This window comes from Leguminivora glycinivorella, chromosome Z, assembly GCF_023078275.1.
Source record: "Leguminivora glycinivorella isolate SPB_JAAS2020 chromosome Z, LegGlyc_1.1, whole genome shotgun sequence".
Lineage (NCBI taxonomy): Eukaryota > Metazoa > Arthropoda > Insecta > Lepidoptera > Tortricidae > Leguminivora > Leguminivora glycinivorella.
In genome coordinates, this window is record NC_062998.1 from 51962198 (window position 1) to 51984528 (window position 22331).

The window sequence follows — 22331 nt, forward strand, 5'->3', positions numbered from 1 at the left end:
GAGGGCAAAAGCTAGTTTAAATACATAGAAATCTATTTTCATCACACAAATAAAGCCCTTACCGGGACTCGAGCTCAGGACCATCGATTTAACAGTCAGGGTCACTATCCACTAGGCCAGACAGGTCGTCAACGATTCGATACGCCCTGTAGCCGGCTAGAGAAGCAGACCGAGCGCTTATATACTCTGGCGGCGCCCGCGCAGCGTCTAGAGCGCGCGTGTCTCGGGGCGCGGCGCCATGTTCGTCGCAAAGGGCATTTTGTACGCGCTGCTCGCGACAGTTTTGCTAGGTGAGTAAAGTTTTGATCGATTGTTTTATCTAGAAGGAAGAGATTTGTGTTTTTTAGGGTTCCGTAGTCAACTAGGAACCCTTGTAGTTTCGCCATGTCTGTCCGTCCGTCCGCGGATAATCTCAGTGACCGTTAGCACTAGAAAGCTGAAATTTAGTACTAATATGTAATCAATCACGCCGACAAAGTGGTAAAATAAAAAGTGGAAAAATATATTTTATTAGGGTACCCCCCCTACACGTAAAGTGGGGAGTGACTTTTCCTTCCAATCCTAACGTGTAATATATTATTGGATAAGTATTTAAAAATGAATAGGGGTTTCCGAAAATGATTTTTTGATATTGTTAATATTTTTGGAAATAATCGCTGCAAAAGTTTAAAAAAATGTCCCCCTCCCCGGGGGAGGCTCCCCCTTCTAACTTTTGAACCAAAAGTTTAAAAAATATGAAAAAAATCACAAAAGTAGAACTTACTAGGAAAATAGTTTTGAACTTGATAGGTTGAATATTTTTTGAGAAAAATACGGGAAACTACGGAACCCTACACTGAGCGTGGCCCGACATGCTCTTGGCCGGTTTTTTTATATGTCCATCGATTACTCTCAGACCCGTGGTCCGATTCGAATAGCGCCGTAGACATCGACTGTGGGATATGTGATCGGCTAGCAACCTGTCACTGCAATATCAAGATTTTTTTAAATTAACATTTTAATTGAAGTGGTATTGAGACTTCAGCAGTTTCATGTGCTCTGGCTTTTGGAATACGGGCGTGACTTTATGTTGTTGTGTAATCCGTCGACTTCGACTGGTACTCCTACGGCTCAGCCACGACATTGGTCTAAGCGCGACAGCGGGGAGCGGCGGCCATACATTGGAGCGAGACACAGCGATGGGACTTTTCATTCGCACGTATGGCTGCCGCTCACCGCTGTCGCGCTTAGACCAATGTCGTGGCTGGGCCGTTAGGGTCACTTGCACCGCCGAAAATGGTTGGGAGGGAAAACCCATCATTTTTGACAGTTTGACCTTCGAGTTAAACGGGTGGTGCAAGTGGCTCTTAGATATTTAAAACAGCATAAACAAATAGTTTGTACAATTCCGTGATATTTTAGTTACATTTGTCGGTTAACCAACCAAATACAAAAACCAAGCGAATTTGTCACTTAGCGACCTGTTTTTAATAAGGAGTCTTTTGAGAGTAGATTTTGTTTACATTTATTTAAATACCCTACAGACTATACCCTGTTTTTATTTAATTCTGTTAAATTGAAGGCAAGGTTCTTTAGATCAAATACAATTAATTTATCTAAGAAACAAGCGTCTTAACTTTTACGGTAATCGAGTTATTAAAAAAATTAAGATAATTACTGAGCACGTGTGTGACAGCACTGACAGCCTTTACCAATTCCCAATGTTACTTGTTTTGACATGTGCCGTCAATCACTTGACACTAACTTGAATGTAATTCTTAAGAGTCTCTCACACTAATAAATTCATTTATTATGTATGAAAACGTTGAAAAATTTCTTTTTTAATTGCGAATTTACCTAAACGTGATATACAGGATGGTTCCTGCTAATGAACCTAACGACGTGTCGAATTTAACGGAAAGCAAATAAAAAAACACGGTGTATAGGTCGATCTGTGCAAATGTGTTAATTAATTTTATTTCCAGCTAAAAAGGATCGACACAAGAAGCTCCTATCCAACAAAAAGGGGACCAAATTGATCCCGGCGACGGTGAAGGGCCTGCAGTGCTACAACTGCCTGTCGTACGACCACAAGGGCTGCTGGGATCCGGACCACCCTGACAACTCCAATGTTACGGTCAGTGTCCTCTTGTAACAATGTATGAAAATTGCTTCTGAAATTCGATAAAACAATCGAATGTTCTTTCGTATAAAAATGTTTATTCAATAAGTGGTTAGGCCACAGAATTAAAATTTAGAAAAAACCCCCGTTCGCGACACAGTGGACCGATTTTCATGAAACATGTCTAAGAACACTCCCGACTAACTCAGCTTTCAAACCACCGGTCTGGCTCAGTCGGTAGTGACCCTGCCTGCTAAGCCGCGGTCCTGGGTTCGAATCCCGGTAAGGGCATTTATTTGTGTGATGAGCACAGATATTTGTTCCTGAGTCATGGATGTTTTCTATGTATACAAGTGTATTTATCTATTTAAGTATGTATATCGTCGCTTAGCACCCATAGTACAAGCTTTGCTTAGTTTGGGGTTAAGTTGATCTATGTAAGGTGTCCCCAATATTTATTGTTTTAAACATAAAAATATGCAGCTTAAATTGCTGTTTCTTTTGATTGCGTTGACATAGAAGTTTGATTTTGTTACAGCTTAAAGGTATTATAGACCTGAGTATTTGGTATGAATTTCAATTTAATACCTCTACGCGTTTATGAGGAAATGGGTAGTAAGGTTAAAATTATTAAAAAAAAATATATTATGTGATGTAACTAAAAATTTATGGTTTTCGTAATTTTTCCTTTATCTATGCTATAAGACGTTGCTTCGTACCAAATTTCAAGATTCTGAGTTCACGGGAAGCACCCTGTAGGTTTTGATTCCCTTGCAAGTGTCGAAAATTTGCGGCATAAACGGCTGAATCTTTTGATTGCGTTGGCTTAGAAGTTTGATTTTTTCACAGCTTCAAGGGACAGTAGACCTGAGTAATTGATATAAATTTCAGCTTCATACCTCCACGCGTTCCTGAGAAAAAGGGTCTTGACAGACGGACGGACGGACAGACGGACAACAAAGTGATCCTATAAGGGTTCCGTTTTTTCCTTTTGAGGTACGGAACCCTAAAAACTAAATCTAAATTGGTTCATCCGTTCGGGAGCTACGATGCCAGAGACAGACAGGCACGTCAAACGTATAACACCCCGTCGTTTTTGCGTCGGCGGTTAAAAACACAATAGAATTGTTAATTACCTCCTTTTGAGATTGGGAATTCGGTTAAAATGATGATGTCCGCGATCCCGGGCACGCAATGTGCAGTGTGCACGTCTTAGGGCCAGTTGCATCAACCATATTTGACAGACGCATCATCGTCACGCAGCAGACGTCTATGGAACTTCCCATACAATAAAATTTAACAAATCTTTTAACGGTGACGGTGACAGGCGGTTTGGTGCAACCGACTCTTAGAGAAGTCCAACTTATGACGTCTCAAATCTGTGGGATACACTAGCTGTGGTATTAGGGGTAAAATACACAGAAGGGACGCCAGTCGTAAGACGCGGAACGGACGCTCGCGCCGCGGCGCCCGATTGTAATTTAAAAAACGGTTCATTTTGAATAGGAAAGACGTAAGACACAATCGTTATCTTGATCTTAGTGTACGAGTAAAGTACCTAATCGAATGTAGTTTAAAGTTTAATTGAGCGCTACGCCAACAAACTGTTTCACAGTTTGGCGAAAATTTAATTTAAGGTACTATGGTATTTTTTTTTTTAATAAATAAATAAAAAACAAACATTACGACTTGCATCCCTTCTGTGTATTTTACCCCTTACATTAGTATGACTCAAATATCATTCTAATGTCTTCGTTTTCAGGTACCTAACATCGACTGCTACATACCTGGCATGGCGTTTCTGTGCCTCGTCATCACTGCAGAGTCAGCTAAGTTAGGTAGGTGACGTTTCAGAACTAACCTAACTAACTATAACTTTGGGTGAATCGACTTTTTCTTTCCTGTTATTGCCATGGTTACGGTCCCCTGAGTCACGCTGGTTTCATGCAAAATTATGCTACCAAAGAGGATCGAGTATTATAGAGAGTTACTGTTGAAGTAAAATGTGTAATCACAGTGCATAGACTGCCATCTCTTGACACTGGCTTAAAACTTTCGAACCTCAGTTTTGACAACATGGCCCATAATTCTTAGATTGATAATATTGATATGTGCTAAAATGTCAAATATTAATATTAGCGCCATCTAGCTGAGCGTAACCCAAAGGTGTAATGCCATCTAGAGCACCATGTACTTAGATCTCCCCATAGTCAATTGAGTTTATGTATTGTCGTTCAGCCATTTTCCTGACGGGACAGTCGAGCCAAAAACGTGCAAAAACATGCATTTTTAAGGGTTACCTACAGTCTGTTTTATGTGTATTTTCCAGTGGAGACCGGCACAGAAATAGGCCCCGTCCGGGCAAGAACCTGTGTCCCAGCGAAGGACTTCAGCAAGAACGCCGTCTCGCATTCGATGTGCAACAAACTGGGCAAAGAGCTAGCAGCCTCGGAGATATTTTCTAGAATCACGGTCACTAAACCACGGTGTTCGTTGTGCAACAAACATCTATGCGCTTCTATTTGTTAGAATATGTTATCACTTCACAAGAGCTGGCACGAATGGAATGAATGAGTGTATGAAAATATGCGACGTCATAGCGAATGATATTCCGCTTTGTGTGGTAGGGCACAGCACAGCGGATATCATCTTGCTCGAATCTAGAGCAGAGCCCAACTGGGGTAGTACCTCCGCCTTACAAAAGACCGCAGCCAAATGGCACTACATCCTACTCATAGTGTTGTGTTCCTGCCGGTGAGTAAGGCTGCCAGAGCTCAACGAGGGTGCGGTGTGCTGTTGTCGGAAGACCCTACGTACGGAACTAATTTGTTCCGTCTATTGTCCTTTGAGTCGTCGGCAACCCGAACCCTCCTTAGAACTTCTACACTCCTTTACAATTTTCTAATGGGTTGGCAACGCGCATGTTACACTCCTTGAGTTGCAGGCGTCCATAGGTTACGGTGACCGCTTTCCATCAGGCGGACCGTATGCTTTTTTACTAAAAAATGCATGTGTCAGATTAACCAATAAAATTGACGCTCTGGGGCCCATTTCTCGAAGCTACAAGTTACAATTTACAAGTGGATGTCATTGTCTAATATGACAAGTTGAAAAGAGACTTCCGCTTGTAACTTGTAACTTTCAGTTTTGAGAAATGGGCCACTGGACATCTCCGACTGTATATCGACACAGATGTCACTCATACATGCGCGGATCCAGAGGGCCTAGGTTGGCCATATCCCCGGGGGCACGAAGCTGGATCTGCGCTTGCACTCGTACGTCAAAGTTTCGTTTATTTTCCATTCTGCCAAACTTCGTGAAACGATCTTGTAAAAGTATATCATCAAATACAACGCTATTAGGTGCTCTTGTGACTGCAAAACTTAACATTTGGACATGATTTATAGTTTAATAAGCAATATAAATTATGTAAAACATTTGTATGACATGATTTGTAGCTTAACTGGCGATGTAAACCGTTTTTTTATTTTAAAAACTTATGTTTAGGGGCCCCAAGGCAGAGCCACTTTAGTGCAATATATAATTCAGTAAGAATGAGGAGCCACACTGACATTTCATCCCGCCAGGCGGCGCCTGTGCAAGTGTCTAGGCATGTCACTGTCATTCATATGTGAGAGAGAGAAATAAAAAACATATCATCTTCTCGCTCTCACGTATGGATTAATAGGGTGGCGCCATCTGTCATAACCTTTGAGTGTGCCTCCTCATTGTAAGTCCTGTTTGGAAAAAGATAGGAGAGAATTTAAGTAGTCAACTACAACTCGGTATAGTCGGTATGTATCACGGTTAGTGTTTCGAAATGGACGGTATTTCCGGACCGCTACGACCTTCAAACGTTCAAGAAAATCCATCTTAAACTTCTGGTATCCATGGGCGGCAGTGATCGCTTACCATCAGGCGACCTGTCTGCTCGTTTGCCTCCTATCCCATGAAAAATGGAGATGGAAATTAGCCCTCTATAATATTTTTAGCCCACTGCTTTTCACTCCTTTAACTAAGGTACAGCGGGACAAATCTCGACTGGCGGGCAAATATAAAGCGCATTAAGTTACTTTGGTAAACAAAAAAAAATCTATAAATAGAGAAGCCAAGAGTCTGGTAGATTGGTTAAGGTAAAATAGTTTACGCTAAAAGTTTTAGGTTGAAAATGCTATCTATTCGATCTAACTTTCTTTGATATGCGTTTATCTGAAAAAATTGTCTCAGCTAACTTTGCATCGATTTGACTATTACTAATGAAGAAATAAAATACAGTAAAATTTTGAAGTTTAGTAAATTAGAAAGATAAAACAGAATTAGTTACATTTTACTTTTTCCTTTTTGAGGGTCCTGGTCCTGCATCTTGATGGCACAACTCCTGTAGTGATAGAAAGTCCACTTGAGTTGTATTTGACCACCAATTGCTGTGGAATAAACTACGGGAACGGAAAGCGCCCACGCCAATTATTAAGATACTGGAGAAGTGGTATTCCCAGCAGAAGAACGTAGTAAGATGGAAGTCAACTCTGTCCACAGCCAGCGGGCTAAACTGTGGCGTGAGACAAGGAGGCAGTATGTCTCCGGCTCTCTTCAGCGTGTACATGGATGGGCTGTCGCAGGCTTTGACCAGTACCGAGGTTGGCTGCTCCATCAATGGGCAAATGATAAATCACATCGCATCGCATATGCAGACGATATGGTCCTACTAGCACCATCTGTGGGAGCTATGCGTAAGTTACTTGCAGAATGCGAGAGATACGCCAGCCAACATGAGATATAATCCGGACAAGTCTGAATTTATGCTCATGGAGGCAGCACATATGCCCACGCATGTACCACCTCTTTTGTTTGATGGAGTTCAATTGCGGAGAGTACACGAAGTCAAATATCTTGGCCACATCTTTTTGTCCAGTTAAAAAGACCAGGAGGACATAGAAAGGCAGAGGCGAGCCACCGCAGTAAGGGCAAACATGTTGGCTAGAAGATTCGCCAAATGTAGTGACAGCGTAAAAAGACAGCTGTTCCTCAGTTTTTGTACAAGCGTGTATACTGTCGAGTTATGGTCCGACTACACCTGCGCGGCGGTGAGAGACCTGCGCGTGCAATACAACACATACTATGTACTGATATTTCGTTAAACGGAGAATACTATGATTCAGGCACGTCCACGACAACGCTCGTGAGATTGCATCGATGTTATTGGCCCTCAGTGATATGCTTTAAAAACCAGTCCGTACAAGAACAATTTGGAACAATCTGATTCAATTAATGAGGGTTTTCTACTCGTAAATATTTTTTTCCGCCAAGCGTCGATCCTGAGGTCTTTCTGACCGTAAACTTAACTTACTAAATGAATATTGATTTGATATACGCAAATATGTGTCTGAGTAATACTATAACAGCCCCCAAATAATAATAATTCGTTCTCCGCTAAGCCTCTTGTATATGTAAACTATCCCATTTGGCCATTACCATCCACTGATTATTTCTGATCCAGTTATACTAGACTTATGATATAATCCTATTTTTTTAAATAACTCGCACTCTTTTGGTCTTAAATGAAAGCTAGTGAAATTTTCTACATTTTTATTTTACAATTTATGTAATAGCCTGAGTTGTTTTGCTGATATCTGTCTCAAAATATTAGCAAAACGAATATTTTCATAGAAAGGGGAAAAATGCTCTTCTTTTGACGCTTCATATCTCAAAAAATATTTGACGGACATTGATAAAAAAGATGTCAAACTGTTTGTAATTTAATGCGCTTTCAACATTACAAAGCAACTTTTGACCAAAAATGCATAGTTTTTTTAATAAAACGGCAGAAACCAAAAAAAGACTGATTTTTTTTACTTTTTTTTTTAATTACGAAGTTAGCACACCATTTTTTTGCTTGCAAAATATAGTCCTACATTCCCCCAAGGACCCCAAATAACATACCAAAAATGCAGCTTTACATCACACTTTGTTTTTTTATTTCTCTTTTTGACCAGTGTAATAACTGGTCCATGTTTTACAATGCATTATTAAATAGAGTGTCCACCGGTTATATATGGTAGGCGTGTTTAGTGGATACATGTAGAATTCAACATCATAGTGTAATAATGGAAAAAAATGAATTAGTTACAATTCAAGTTACGGTGACCAATCACTCGTTCTGGGGTTCTGCTAGGGCCAGTTGCATCAACCACAGTTAACAGACAGCAACGTAATGCAGCAGAGTCTATGGAAATTCCCATTTCACTAAAAATATTGTGACACTAAATTTGAACGGACGGATTTTTGGGACAGACCCTAAATAGGCTACTTGACCCTTTTTTAAAGTCTGTAAGTACTGTCCAATTAACCGAAATAAAATATTACCATATTTTATTATGGTCTAAAAACAACAAAATACTTTTACGTAATCAGGCGAAAACAACACAGTCATTTTAATCTATAGATTATCTGTGCATCAGGTAATTCTATTCGAAAACAACATTTTCTGACTTTTGAGTATGAGGCATAAAGTTCATTATGTCAGTGATTGTTTTGACATGAAGTAAGTTCGAATTCGATGACGTCACTACATCACTGACAGCGGTTCGGTGGCAAAAAAAATTACACTCATTTTTAATCGAAAGTACGTAGTCATCAATGTCATCATACACTTTTAATACGCAAAATCTAAAAATATTGGTTTTTATGTCAAATTCATCAAAAGACAATAATTTATTGTGCCAAATTCGTTATGAGTCTGGTAGCCTATTATTAGAGATGGGCCGAATACGGACTTTTCCGGATACGAATATTTGGCCGAACATTCGGTTCAGCTGTTACCGATCCGAACATTCGGCCGAATATTCGGTTGCGCCATATTTTAAAATTCTAAGTTAAAAACTTTTCAATAATTGGTAATGGGTACATTTATCTTACTAAGGCTCTTAATATTCCTATAATTTAGTAAAAAAAAAAAATTTGGTTTTTGTGTCTACGTTACGTTTACGTGCTACGTTATTTTTACTTTGTTACAAAATGATTATATTTAAATTTTCACGCTTTTCTTACTCTCTAGAATGCTGAAATAGAATGTCATTATCCGATGAATTATGAAACAACTTACGCTATTTGTTTACTTGTTTATTCGGTAAATATTTGGCGGATATTATAACCGAACTATTCGGCCACATTGAGAACACGGGAACATTGAGAAACTTGCCGAATATGCCGAATATTCGGCCCATCTCTACCTATTATAGTATAACTGGCTCTATATTACTAGGAGATCCGGCAGACTTTGTTTTTTACGAACGCACATTATTTCCTCATGGCCACAGATTTCGGGAGATAGGTCATGCCGGGCGATTTGTATAGAATACGCCTGTCGCAAGGTCTGCGCAACCGCAACCCACACAAAGCACCAGTAATTGTAAAGATAATGCACGCACACACCTAATCCACACACACTTGTAGCTGGACGCTCCTATTGCGCAATACACGCGCATCATTTCAATGTATGTGTACACGCGAACGATAAGCGAGCGCGATCGCGCACGCACACAACGATAAATAGCGGGAACGCCTCGCCTCGTTTCCGAGAAAAATGTCTCACTGAGTGAATCGTTTTGTACACCGTTCATTGCGGCGCAAAACACTACACAGTTTACAATATGTTCCTTGTGTAGCCGCAATGTATAATGAACGTTTTAAAGCACAAGCAAACGTAAGGTTACATGGTACAACTCGGAGTATTACGTTGAATTCGTGTTTTATGTGAAATAAAAGGAAATAAATAGTATTTACCTATGAAATGTTATCCTATTGGCTTGGAAATTATTCAGGTCACTGCGATGTTTGCAAGTTATTATTGCACACTTCGGCATTTTTGATAAAACTCGTTTTTCGTCGGTGAACAGCGCGCGTGTACACTCGATGACAGCGGACGGCGAACTGGCGGCGGTGTAGGCCCAAATTGGGCCCAATGGGCCTACATCTGCGACCAGGCCGCGCGCGGCTTGTCCTCTCTATAGAATTTTTTCCTCTGAGCTCATGGCAATAAAAAAAATACCGATAAAATGTGCACTGAGAGAAAATACAACCAGTTTTTATGTTCGTTCAACAAGTTTTTTGGTTAAAATAGCGCCTACGTGCTCTTTGGTTCAAACAACAAGCTACTTGTCATTTGAATCGGCAATATATTTGAATCAACAAGTCGATTTTATAAAAACAACCTGACACATATTGTTTTAAACATACGTTTGGCTGATTCAAACGGATAAACTGCAACAAGTCGAACTTGTTAAATTCACAATGCAAATTTCTCTCAGTGTGTGAAATTGCTTCTACCTATAACAAGTACTACATTTTTTTACATTTTATATATTTGTAAACACTAACTAAAATACAATTTATTTAAGAATTCACTTTTGGTTTTCTTTTAACAGTAATCGGTTACTAATAGACATAATCACTAGATTGTTGAAAGGTGCGCTAATGGTCCTAATGGACTATACGAGCCCAGAGCCGCCAGACCTTCCTCATTGTCTAGGATGAAAAATGATGATGATTAAAAAAAAACTAACTTTCCTTAAATTCTCAAGTCTGATTTTTATATATGTATAATAGAAAAGCCAGTAAGGATTTGATAATCATCAATTCCTGTCCATTTCCGCCGACCGTAACTTATACCAGACTCTTGAGTCTCTTAAAAATGGTTAGGAAATGGTGATTATCAATTTCTAATAGTATTTTTTAACTTCTAATAACACATATAAAAATCAGCCTTGAGAAATGAAGGAAAGAAAAAAATGGCCGACGGGCCGAATTAGGTAATACCCACTATTAAACGTCGATACGAACTCTACATTATCCCAAAGTTTCATCCATGAGAAAATGAGGAAGGTCTGGCGTCTCTGTGCTCTTAGTCCATAAGTCAAATATAGAACTAGGTCACTGTTGACCGATCTAGGTAACCTACTGGCAGCACATTTGGCGGATATAGTGCTGTTTACAAACACTGTCACTAACTACTGCAATATTTAGCATTACCTGGCCAATTTACGACCAAAGTCGTCGAGTTTCAGTTTCAAACAAAAGTTTTGCATATGTGGAAAATGTGTAGATTCCACGATTTAAAGAACTGTGGCCGTATATCATGGTCGTGTTTTTGTCACTTGTCATATCTTGCGTCACTTTCGCACTTACATACTTGTTAGAACGTGACAGACATGATGAAAAATGATTAACAGTCCTGCTGGATGATACTTACGCAGTATCCCACGGCTAATGCCACATGGAGGGAAAGTACCTAAAATATCATAGACAGGATATTTTGCTCAAAAAAGATTTTATTTTATTTTTAAAAATAGTCCAGACAACGATCTTGATACTGAAGGTGTTGTAGGCTAGGCTTTCAGGCACCGTCCTTGGGGAACGGGCGGTGTTTATACCAATCATCAAACAAAGTCATCTCGTACCGGCATAAATAAGTGATGATATTTGTACTCTGTCGCTTTTAATCGTTTGACAAACTCGTATGACTTTTCAAACACGACGTTAAAGTGACAAGGTACAAAGATCATCACTTATTTATGACGGTGACTGTACAAGCGATGCTGCTAACACTTTGACATGGTGACAGCCTGCTAAAAGTATAATGCAGGCCTTAAGAGGTGGCCCATTGTAAGGGGTACTAACCTTCTCAAGCATATGATAGACATCCGCCAAATCCACACCAGGGTAAGGCGACATGCGATACGTGGCTATCTCCCACAGCAGGATCCCGAAGGCCCAGACAACGGACTTGAAGGTGTTGTAGGCTAGTCCTTCACCTTCAGGCGCCGTACATTTGATGGGGAACGGGCGGTGTATATTTTATCTCGTGCGATGATGTTATCGAACATGACAGGGTGGCAGCCTGCTACAAATATAATGCAGGCCTTAAGAGGTGGTCCATTGTACTAACCTTCTCAAGCATATGATAGACGTCCGCTAAATCCACACCAGGGTACGGCGACATGCCATACGTGGCTATCTCCCACAGCAGGATCCCGAAGGCCCAAACGTCGGACTTAGTACTGAAGGTGTTGTAGGCTAGGCCTTCGGGCGCCGTCCATTTGATGGGGAACTTGGCGCCTGCGTGGGCGGTGTAGGTGTCGTCTCGCATGAGCCGGGCGAGACCGAAGTCGGCCACTTTGACTAAGTGGCTCTCGCCTACTAGGCAGTTGCGGGCCGCGAGGTCTCTGTAGACAAGAGGATGTTTAGTATCTGTCCTAAAACATGGACAAAAATACAACTTGTAAAAAGAAAAGTTCAAAAGATCCCAAAATTACGATTTCAGTGTTGGACCAGGAGGATTTGATACGATTACCACCGGTGGACACCCGAAACACCAGGTTTAGAGGTTTCTGGAGGAAATCTAGCATATTCCCTCGACGCTTTTTAAATGGAGAACTACTGACTCACCTGTGTATGAAGCTCCTGCTCTCCAGATAGCTCATGCCCTCAGCGATCTGCGTGGCCATATACATCAGCACAACAGCGTCGATCTGCTGCCTGTTCCCGTTCCTGAGGTAGTCCAGCAGGTTCCCTCGCGACATGAACTCGGTGATGATGTAGAAGGGGGGCTCCCGCGTGCAGACGCCGAGGAGTTTGACTAGGTTCCGGTGACGCATCTCTTTCATAATGGCGGCCTCTTCGAGGAAGTCTTTTAGGGCCATCGTGTCGTCTTTTAGCGTTTTCACTGCAACCTGATGAATAATAGTTAGAAATAAGTATTTGGATTTAAAAAATTTACTGATGCAAATTTTGACGACCGGTCTGGCGCAGTCGGTATTGACCCTGCCTGCTATGCCGCGGTCCCGGGTTCGAATCCCGGTAAGGGCATTTATTTGTGTGATGAGCACAGATATTTGTTTCTGAGTCATGGATGTTTTCTATGTATTTATATATTATATATATCGTTGTCTGAGTACCCACATCACAAGCCTTCTTGAGCTTACCGTGGGCCTCAGTCAATCTGTGTAAGAGTGTCCTATAATATGTATTTATATTTATATATTTTTTATCAAGAGTTAGTTTAGACCAGGGGTGGGCAAAGTACGGCCGGCGAAAGGATTGTATCCGGCCCGTGTGTAATATTAAAAAGCCAATTTAGCCCGCCACTTTTAGTCCTTCATATTTTGGACACCAATGAAAAAGTTTGGCCACCACTGTTTAGCACTAGCTATAGTTACTGTACTGTTATGAGTCGTTCATGTCTATTATTGAAATCATTAAATGATAAAGAAACAAGAGTAGATATTTACCGTGATGTTAAACTTCTTCCAGCCAGCTTCGTAGACGTCGCCATACTGTCCACCTCCTAAAACAAGAGTTGTAACATTAGCAAAAACAATAATTTCAAATCAAGTGCGATCGACAGACATAATAGTGGACTTAGGCACTGGTCCCACCGCGAACTAGTAAGCTATAAGTTATCTATACTTACTAATATTATAAATGGGAAAGTGTGTGTGTCTGTTTGTTTGTCCGTCTTTCACGACAAAACGGAGCGACCAATTGACGTGATTTTTAGGTGGAGATATTTGAAGGGATGGACAGTGACATAGGTTACTTTTTGTCTTTTTATAACGCGAGCGAAGCCTCAGGCAAAAGCTAGTACCTATTATAGATTCGCCTAGAAAGGTGTGGTGGCGGACTAGTTCCGCTAGTGTGTCGATTTGTCACGTGTTGTAGAGTATAACAGAAGCACAGGCAAAAGGTTGTTTGTTACCTAACTTGTGCTTCATCACGATGTCTGTGCGGTCGATTTCCTACTGTCCCAGCGGGGCTAGAAGAACACTGTAGTCTTCTCGATTTAAAGCAGTCGTAGACTTACCTAGCTTGTGCTTCATCATGATGTCTATGCGGTCGATCTCCCATTTGTCCGGCGGGGCTAGAAGAACACTGTAGTCTTTTCGATTCAAAGCAGTTGTAGACTTTTACCTAGTTTGTGCTTCATCACTATGTCTGTGCGGCCGATCTCCCACTGTTCTGGCGGGGCTAGAAGAAGCATTGTATTCTTCTCGATTCGAAGCAGCTGTAGACTTATACACAAGGTTATTACCTAGCCTGTGCATTACCACGATATCCGTATCGATCTCCCACTGGTCCGGCGGGGCTAGAAGAACACTGTAGTTTGTTCGATTTAAAGCAGTTGTAGACTTTTACCTAGCGTGTGCATTACCACGATGTCTGTATCGATCTCCCACTAGTCCTGAGGGGCTAGAAGAAACACTGTAGTCTTCTCGATTCGATGCAGTTGTAGACTCACCTAGCTTGTGCTTCATCACGATGTCTGTGCGGTCGATCTCCCACTGGTCGGGCGGGGCGAGGGGGAACACGGTCGGCTTGTTCCGCTTCGGGGCGGGGTAGAGCAGCTGCGTGATAAGACCGTCGCCTAGCACGGAGTGGTGGTGGACTAGTTCCGCTAGCGTGCCGAATTTTGACTCTGACGTCACGTACACCTGGGAATAAAATAATGTTTTACTGACTCATAAGTCTTAAATCTTATTATTTGCCTCTTTCCACCTCATGTGGGCCATTTTTTTTTTCAAAGTCGTCCACCCCATTTTTTTTTGGATTTGGAAATTTTTATGTGGTTTCCACTCAGAATCGAGAGCTCTTTCAATCCTAATAGGAGAAAAAAGTGTCCCAAGGTTTTTTCCAATTCCGTTACCATTTTTTCATACATTTTGTATGGCGGTAACGGAATGGAATGGAAGGTCTGAAAATTGTATGGAAGTTTTGGGACATTTTTTTTCTCCTATCAGGATCGAAAGACCTCGCGATTCTGAGTATGAATCGCGTAAAATATACCCATGTTACATAAAAAGTGACCTCACTTTTTATGTAACATGGGTATATTTTACGCGATTCAATTTTGAAAAAAAAATGGCCCATTGTAGAGTCGGCTCTCCCAATTCTACATCGCCAAGACGCTCTGTCCTGGGTTGTTGCCTTTGTGGGGTCGGGCAGGTTCTCCTCTTGTAGGAGTTTGATCATACTGGTCCACCAGGTAGAAGGGTGCGTCCTCTACCTTTATTATATCAATCAATCAATCAATCAATCAATCAATTATTTATTCGTGATCACTACAAAATACACAAGTAAGAAAACAGAAACAGCAAATATGACTCAGTTGAGTAACAGAGTAAACACTGCCTTACTTTCCTTTGACAAATGGTTTACAGTAAATAATCTGAAACTGAATAATAACAAAACCAATGTCATATTATTTTCACCGACAGCAAAAACTTCGGATATACTTGACATTAGTTTAAACGGAAATGAAATTGCTCAAACTGAAGTGGTCAAGTTCTTAGGTGTCCATATTGATGAACGACTGAACTGGAAGTACGAGATGCAGGCAATAAGCAGTGGAATTAGTTCTTCTTGTTATGCTTTACGGTGTCTGAGGGATGTGTTACACAAAACGCAGTTAAAAATGGTGTATCATGCTCTCGTGGAGTCAAAGCTGAGATATAGTATTAAACTATGGGGCAACAGCTACAATTACAACGCTGATGCTGCTTTTATACTGCAAAAAAGGGCAGTCAGGACGATTGCTCGTATATCGCAGCTGGAATCCTGCAGAGAACACTTCATCGATCTGAACTTGCTTACAACGCCTTGCCTTTATTTACTTGTACTATTAACAGACTTCGTGAAGCACCTGAACAACTATGAAACTACAAGTGAACAAAAAAACAGGCTGTTAACTAGGCGTAAGGATGTTAAAAACCTGATTGTCCCAAGGCTTAACGTTGTGAAACACGCCGCGTGTCATCAAGCTGTGGCTCTTTACAATAAATTACCGACAGAATTCAAGTCAATAACAAATAGCAAAATGTTCAATGCACGGCTCAAGAAATATCTGTTGGAAAAGTCGTATTATTCCATAGACGAATTTATATATAATACTAATAGTGCTTAATGTATAGATATTAGTTTAGACTTCTGAGTGATTTAACGTATTAATATTAATAAATACTCGTAATAATATTCCATGTAAGTAATGAAATTATGTAATTTGTAACAATTATTATTATTAGATCGTAACTTATTGTACTGCTTAATTCACCTACAACATAATTCAAAATTGATGACATTCTATATATTACACGAATTTGTAATACCCATATCATTATATAATTTAATTTTATGACTGACATAGACATACATGTTTTTGACATATTTTAGTACCTAATTAATTAACTATCGTCAATTTTGAATCATGGCTTAGATATTGGTAGTTTATAAGTATTATTCATATTAGTATGCAATATTCAACACAATGTACATTGTTATGAATAAAATAAATGAAATGAAATGAATGAAATAAAAGAAATTAAACATATAAGTTACCGCGAAATGGTCCCGACTCAGCATAAAATGCTAACCCGAGGGTCAGCGCTGTGAGCGCTGGTCTTCCGTCGGGACCATTCTGTTGGTCACGAACGCAGCTGTACGACGCGGACCTATGACACAGTGAACTCTGGCAATGGTGCTTTTCTAACTATATGTTCCTCGCCTCTTCGCATAACGTGGCCATACCACCTAAGACGGGTTTAGACTCATAAGTGTTAAATAATATTCAAAAATCTACAAAAAATGTGCGAACTCGCGTGTGATTTTACTTACATTGCTGGCTGTTGAGGTTACATACAATTTTGCACCGCCATCAAATACCGCAATGTAATAAAACTCGTTTGCGAGTTCTCGTACCGTCTAAATGGGCCCTAAGGCTATCGTACCTTTCCGTCGGAGTCCTCGTTGATCCTGTAGTGGTATACCCGGCCCTCGTACCGCAGCGATATGCTCCGCTGCCCCGGACTCGACTCCGACTCTCGCACCTACAACAAAACGCTTTATTTAGTCAATCATCTACAATTCTACACTCCGGAAAAACAAAAGTTGTCTGTTGTCTACCCGTTAAGGATACGATGTAAACGTGACTTATCTTGTCAGAAAGCGGCCAATTGTGAACATCCTAAAAGGCATTCCAACTACAACAAGTACTAGAGCGAATTGACCGTAATCCAGCTACACCGCCACGTTGGGGTGTAGCCGCACTCACCAGGAAGCTGCCGTTGATCCCCGACGACAGTAGGTACTCGGCCGCGTTGCGGGATATCGGGCCGTGGTACCACGAGTGTTTCTCCAGCGAGTTGACCGGGGTCACGTAGTTGCTGGGCACCCAGCCTAGAGCGCCGCTGAGCGTGTGCGCCTCGCACCACTCGCCTGACGCGTTGTAGCTCATTATGCGGACCTGTTCGCCTGTGGGACAAAAAATGTATGTCTCTAGTGAACAAAAGTTGGTATATTAGACATTACTAGCTATCTGCTGTAAAATCGAACAAAAGATAATCACTGCCGTGTAAATAAAAGAGACACGGCGATGTTTATTAGTCTCTTTTATTTGCACGGGAGTGCTTATCTATTCTTCGTTTTTTATAGCCGATAGCTCATAGCTTACTAGCTCGCGGTGGGACCAGTGCCTAAAGTACTGTAATAATAATAATCAAAAAGTTAACTAACGTACGAGTAGGATGTTGTGTTAGTGTTAATATGTAGGTGGTCATTATCAAAAATTGTGACCCAAAATTAGTGACAGTTGTTAACAAAAATTAACTCGATGTCAGTTTTGTGACGACAACTAAGAATAAAATTTGTAAAAAAACTAACTTTTTTCAAGTTCTAAATGTAGATAATTGCTTATAGTTTATGTAATTAACGCAAAAGCAATATTTTTATTGAAATTTCATGCTTAACTATCGTCACAAAACTGACATCGAGTTAATTTTTGTTAACAACTTTCATTAATTTTGGGTCCCAATTATTGAAAATGCCCAGGTATATGTACTTAGAACCGAGTTAAAGGTTGTATGTGTGATATCTGATATGAGATGTTTCCGAAATATGTCCCAGAAGCAGTTATAAACTTTAAATAGCAACGAAATCAGATCTAGCTTACTTTTCTGCGGCCGCGCGAGAGATGAACTACGATGCTGGTTCAAACGTTCATTATAATATCTAAATAAAAGTGTTCGTTTTGTTATGCTTGCGTTTTCTTTGTCCGTATCAAAGTTCGAATTGGCTTATATGTAGAGAGCGGATTTCATGTAGCGATTTAAATATTAATATGGATATGACTAGCATAATTTATTATTTTTAGTACACACATAAAATGTATAAAAGTAAAGCCCTTTTTAGATGCTTTTGTGAATATTGGCCAAAAATAATAATGATAATAAAATTAATTAATAAAAATATGTTTGTTAATTTTTAATAGTTTATTTATTTGAATTCTTGTTAAAACATATATTACGACTCAAAGAATAGAAAAATAAAATAATCGCTGCTGTATACAAACTCCTTTCTTTAGAATAAAATACTATTTCTTTAAATGTAGTAATTTTTGTAAAATAACATTAATTTAATCTAAATACGAGGGGCGTTCAATATATTGTCGGTATTGATATCTTACAACCTCTTTTACAATTTCTTTTGTTACTGGCCACTAAGGTTCATTCGTTGACATTAAAAAAAAGTATAATTCGAACCGAGATTTTCTTTTGTTTTTCTGCAATTGCCAAACAAACACGCACACCATGAGCGAATTATCAAGGTTGACGAGATTAGAACATCGATCTGTTATAAAATTCTTGACTAATCAGGGTAAAAATCAAAAAACCATAAAAGAGGAGATGGATTGTGTTTACCGTGAGTCTTCTCCTTCTTTATCTACTATTCAAAAGTGGTCAAGCGAATTCAAACGTGGAAGGGAGAGTATTGAAGATGACCCTAGGCCTGGTCGGCCTGTAGTCGCCACTTCACAAGAAAATATTGAGAAGGTGGAAAAACTTATATTGGAATATGGGCGAATTAAGGTAAAATCAATAGCTAAAGTAACCAATCTTTCTATTGGTACCATACATGATATTATCCATGACCATCTTAATATGTCAAAAGTAAGTGCAAGATGGGTTCCGCGAATGCTGACTCGGCTTCAAAAAGATATGCGTGCCGCTTGTTGTTCCGATTTTATTGACCTGTGCGGTGAAAATCCTGATGAGGTCCTGCAAAAGATTGTTACTGGAGATGAAACTTGCGTTCATCATTATGACCCAGAGAGTAAACAAGAGTCCATGCAGTGGCACATTAAGGGTTCAGCTCATCCCAAGAAGTTCAAGGTCATGCCTTCAGCTGGCAAGGTCATGGCCACAATATTTTGGGATTGTGAAGGTGTTTTACTAATCGATTATAAAGAAAAAGGTGTCAATATCACAGGACAGTACTACGCCAACCTTCTACGTCAATTAAGGGATGCAATCAAAGAAAAGAGGCGAGGAAAGTTAACCAAAGGTGTTTTGCTTCTGCATGACAACGCCCCTGTCCATACTGCTCATATTGCCAAGGCAGCTATAGCTGAATGTGGGTTTGAAACTATTACCCATCCACCGTACGGTCCGGACTTAGCCCCCAGCGACTTCTTTTTGTTCCCCAATCTCAAAAAGGATCTGCGTGGAAATCGGTTTTCTGATGATGAAGCATTGAAGGCAGCAGTGGAGGAGCATTTTTTCACCAAAGATAAAAAATATTTTTTTGAGGGATTAAAAAAATAATTGATCGATCTTTTAAGTGTATTAACATAGGGGGGGAGTATATTGAAAAATAAAAAATATCAGACTTTTCGTACCTGTTTGTTTTCATTCTCATACCGAGAATTTATTGAACGCCCCTCGTAGTCAGCGAATTTTGCGGTGTGCGATGTAATAATAATAGATTGTAAGACCTCATTATAATCCACATGACATGTAATTAAAAAAAATGCACTAATCATATCCATATCAATATTTAAATCGCTACATGAAATCCGCTCTCTACTTATATGTAAATAAACGTTTTCATAGCACATTATTTTTAAATCTTCACTATAATTTTAAAGTACTGATTTGATTCTAAATCCTTACTAACATTATAAATGGGAAAGTGTGTGTGTGTCTGTATGTTTGTCCGTCTTTCACGGCAAAACGGAGCGACGAATTGACGTGATTTATTAAGTGAAGGGATGGAGTATGACATAGGCTGCTTTTGTTTCTTCCTAACCCCCCACTTCCCTGAAATGGGGGGTGGAAGTTTGTATGGAGCATTCCGCAATTATCGGAACTATCGCGAGGGAAAAGGGCAAAAGCTAGTTAAGGGTGCTTTCAAGAAAAACGTCAAAATAGTGTAAAATTGATAGTTTTAGTCGGTGAAATACACTTTCCGTTATCTAATAGATATATTTAATTCAAGTTTCAATTAGAGCATCTTATTATCTTATCAGACTGGATTTTTGAAAACTAAGTCACTAAATTAATTATGAATTATTCTGTGATGCACGTTTAGGAAAACCCGTGTATAGCGCTGGATTAGTCGATCTTATTTGTAAAATTTGAACAATTTGGAATACTGAAACTGGTAAATGTATAATACGTATATCCTGTACTACAATCTTCTCAAACTACATTTTTTTTTATAAGGTTTTGAAAAAGAGTAAATGAGGCTAAGACGAATTCAATTTTTTTCAGAAATTACTTCAAATTAAGTGAATTTCTTTGAAAATCTACATCACATCGGAGTTATTTTCGTACAAAATTAATATGCAACGTTTACTAAAATTGCTCTTATGCCTTAGTGATTATAAATTTCTATTATATGTATATTTTTGGCAATTTTTTAAAACGAGCCTTCACCGTCACAATTATTACCACTTCTGGACATTTTCTCACATTTTGTTAGACCAAGTAGAAAACGTCCTACAACATGTTATAGGTATATTTGTAAACTACTCGCAAAGATCTTTAATTTGATACCACACACAGTATTTTTCACATGAAAGCCCTCTTAAGCAATATATGTAATTAAAACTGTACATTGATTTTGGTCAGTCAATAGGCACAAACAAAGTCAATAGCACCGCAAAATGGATGAGCGAGCATTCATTGGCTTTATATTTTCGAATAAGTCGAGCACATAAATCCAAACCGCACTTGTAATGTGAATATGAATGGATATTGTAATTTGTTTTTGCGATATAAGAATCAAGGAATAGCATGTGAAACCTTTTCAGTACACATGGTGTGTTTTTCTGCAGGTAATTATTTCATCCATGCCGTTAAAACTGCACGAGGTCATGCACTTGGCGAGGAGCAGATGGCTACCATTTATTAAAACTGAAAGTTACAAGTTACAAGCGAAAGTCTCTTTACAACTTGTCATATTCGACATTGACTACAGCTTGTAAATTGTAAGTTGCAGCTTCGAGAAATGGGCCCCCAGTCTTCTACAGCTGACATGATCCTCAGCATTGAGAGAACCACTGAAGAAGAAAAAGCCGGTATGATAACTTCAAAGGAAACCCAATTTCGGCTATTGGTTAGGTCAATAAAAGTTATTTCGTTTTGCCTAAAGGTCTTCCCAAATGTATCAACGCGGAATCCGCTATCGCCGACAAAAAAAACGCTTTTAGGCCCTGGTCCCACCAAGATCGAGTAAGCTAAGATCTATCAGCTATAAAAACGAACAAAAGAGCGCTCCCGTGCAAATAAAAGAGACACGGCGACATTGATAGTTCACCGCTGGGCGAATAAATATAAACATCGCCGTGTCTCTTTTATTTACACGGGAGTGTATATCTTTTGTTCGTTTTTATAGCCGATAGCTTATAGTTTACTCGCTTTGGGTAAGACCAGTGCCGTAAGTATGAACATGCGAACGGCTGCGTTTGCTTTCCGACGCGTAAGCGTCTTTACACTATACTGAGAGAAATTTGTCTTGTGAATTTAACAAGTTCGACTTATTGCGTGTTTATCCGTTTGAAACAAAAGTATTTTAGTAAACTGAATAAATCACAATATTGATGATACAAGTCGAATTTTTTACGAACAACAAGGTCAAAGTTGTTAAAATATATTTTATTGAATCAGCCATACAATATGTGTCATGTTGTTTTTTTAAAATCGACTTGTTGATTCAAATATATTGTTGATTCAAATGACAAGTAACTGGTATACTAGTTACATTTAACAAAATCTAACTTGTTGTTTGAACCAAAGAGCACGTAGGCGCTATTTAAACCAAACAACTTGTTGAACGAACATGATAACTGGTTGTTTTTTCTCTCAGTGTAGGTTTGGGGAAACCCTAAGTTAATACGCAGAACTAT

General features: G+C 39.5%; 2 protein-coding genes across 2 annotated transcripts in view; one reads left to right on the top strand and one right to left on the bottom strand.

The window, feature by feature from the left end:
• The window catches only part of LOC125240789 (tyrosine-protein kinase Abl), a 132016-nt gene that overhangs the window by 24908 nt on the left and 84777 nt on the right, over window positions 1-22331 (bottom strand). The window contains exons 5-10 of the mRNA XM_048148867.1: window positions 17199-17398; window positions 16876-16974; window positions 14394-14586; window positions 13387-13442; window positions 12545-12828; window positions 12045-12321 (exon numbers count right to left, since the gene is read on the bottom strand). Of these exons, the coding sequence (XP_048004824.1) occupies window positions 12045-12321; window positions 12545-12828; window positions 13387-13442; window positions 14394-14586; window positions 16876-16974; window positions 17199-17398 (1109 nt within the window). The remainder of the gene's footprint in view (window positions 1-12044; window positions 12322-12544; window positions 12829-13386; window positions 13443-14393; window positions 14587-16875; window positions 16975-17198; window positions 17399-22331) is intronic.
• Window positions 238-4794, top strand: LOC125240788. The gene is made up of 4 exons (XM_048148866.1): window positions 238-290; window positions 1965-2116; window positions 3864-3939; window positions 4431-4794. Exons 1-4 carry the CDS (start codon window positions 239-241, stop codon window positions 4628-4630), a joined length of 480 nt encoding a protein of 159 aa, XP_048004823.1. The 5' UTR covers window position 238; the 3' UTR covers window positions 4631-4794.

Coding starts and splice junctions, on each gene's coding strand:
- LOC125240788 (XM_048148866.1), top strand. CDS start 239: ATGTTCGTCGCAAAGGGCATTTTGTACGCGCTGCTCGCGACAGTTTTG. Junction 2,117..3,863: donor CTGACAACTCCAATGTTACG/GTCAGTGTCCTC, acceptor CTTCGTTTTCAG/GTACCTAACATCGACTGCTA. Junction 3,940..4,430: donor TGCAGAGTCAGCTAAGTTAG/GTAGGTGACGTT, acceptor TGTATTTTCCAG/TGGAGACCGGCACAGAAATA.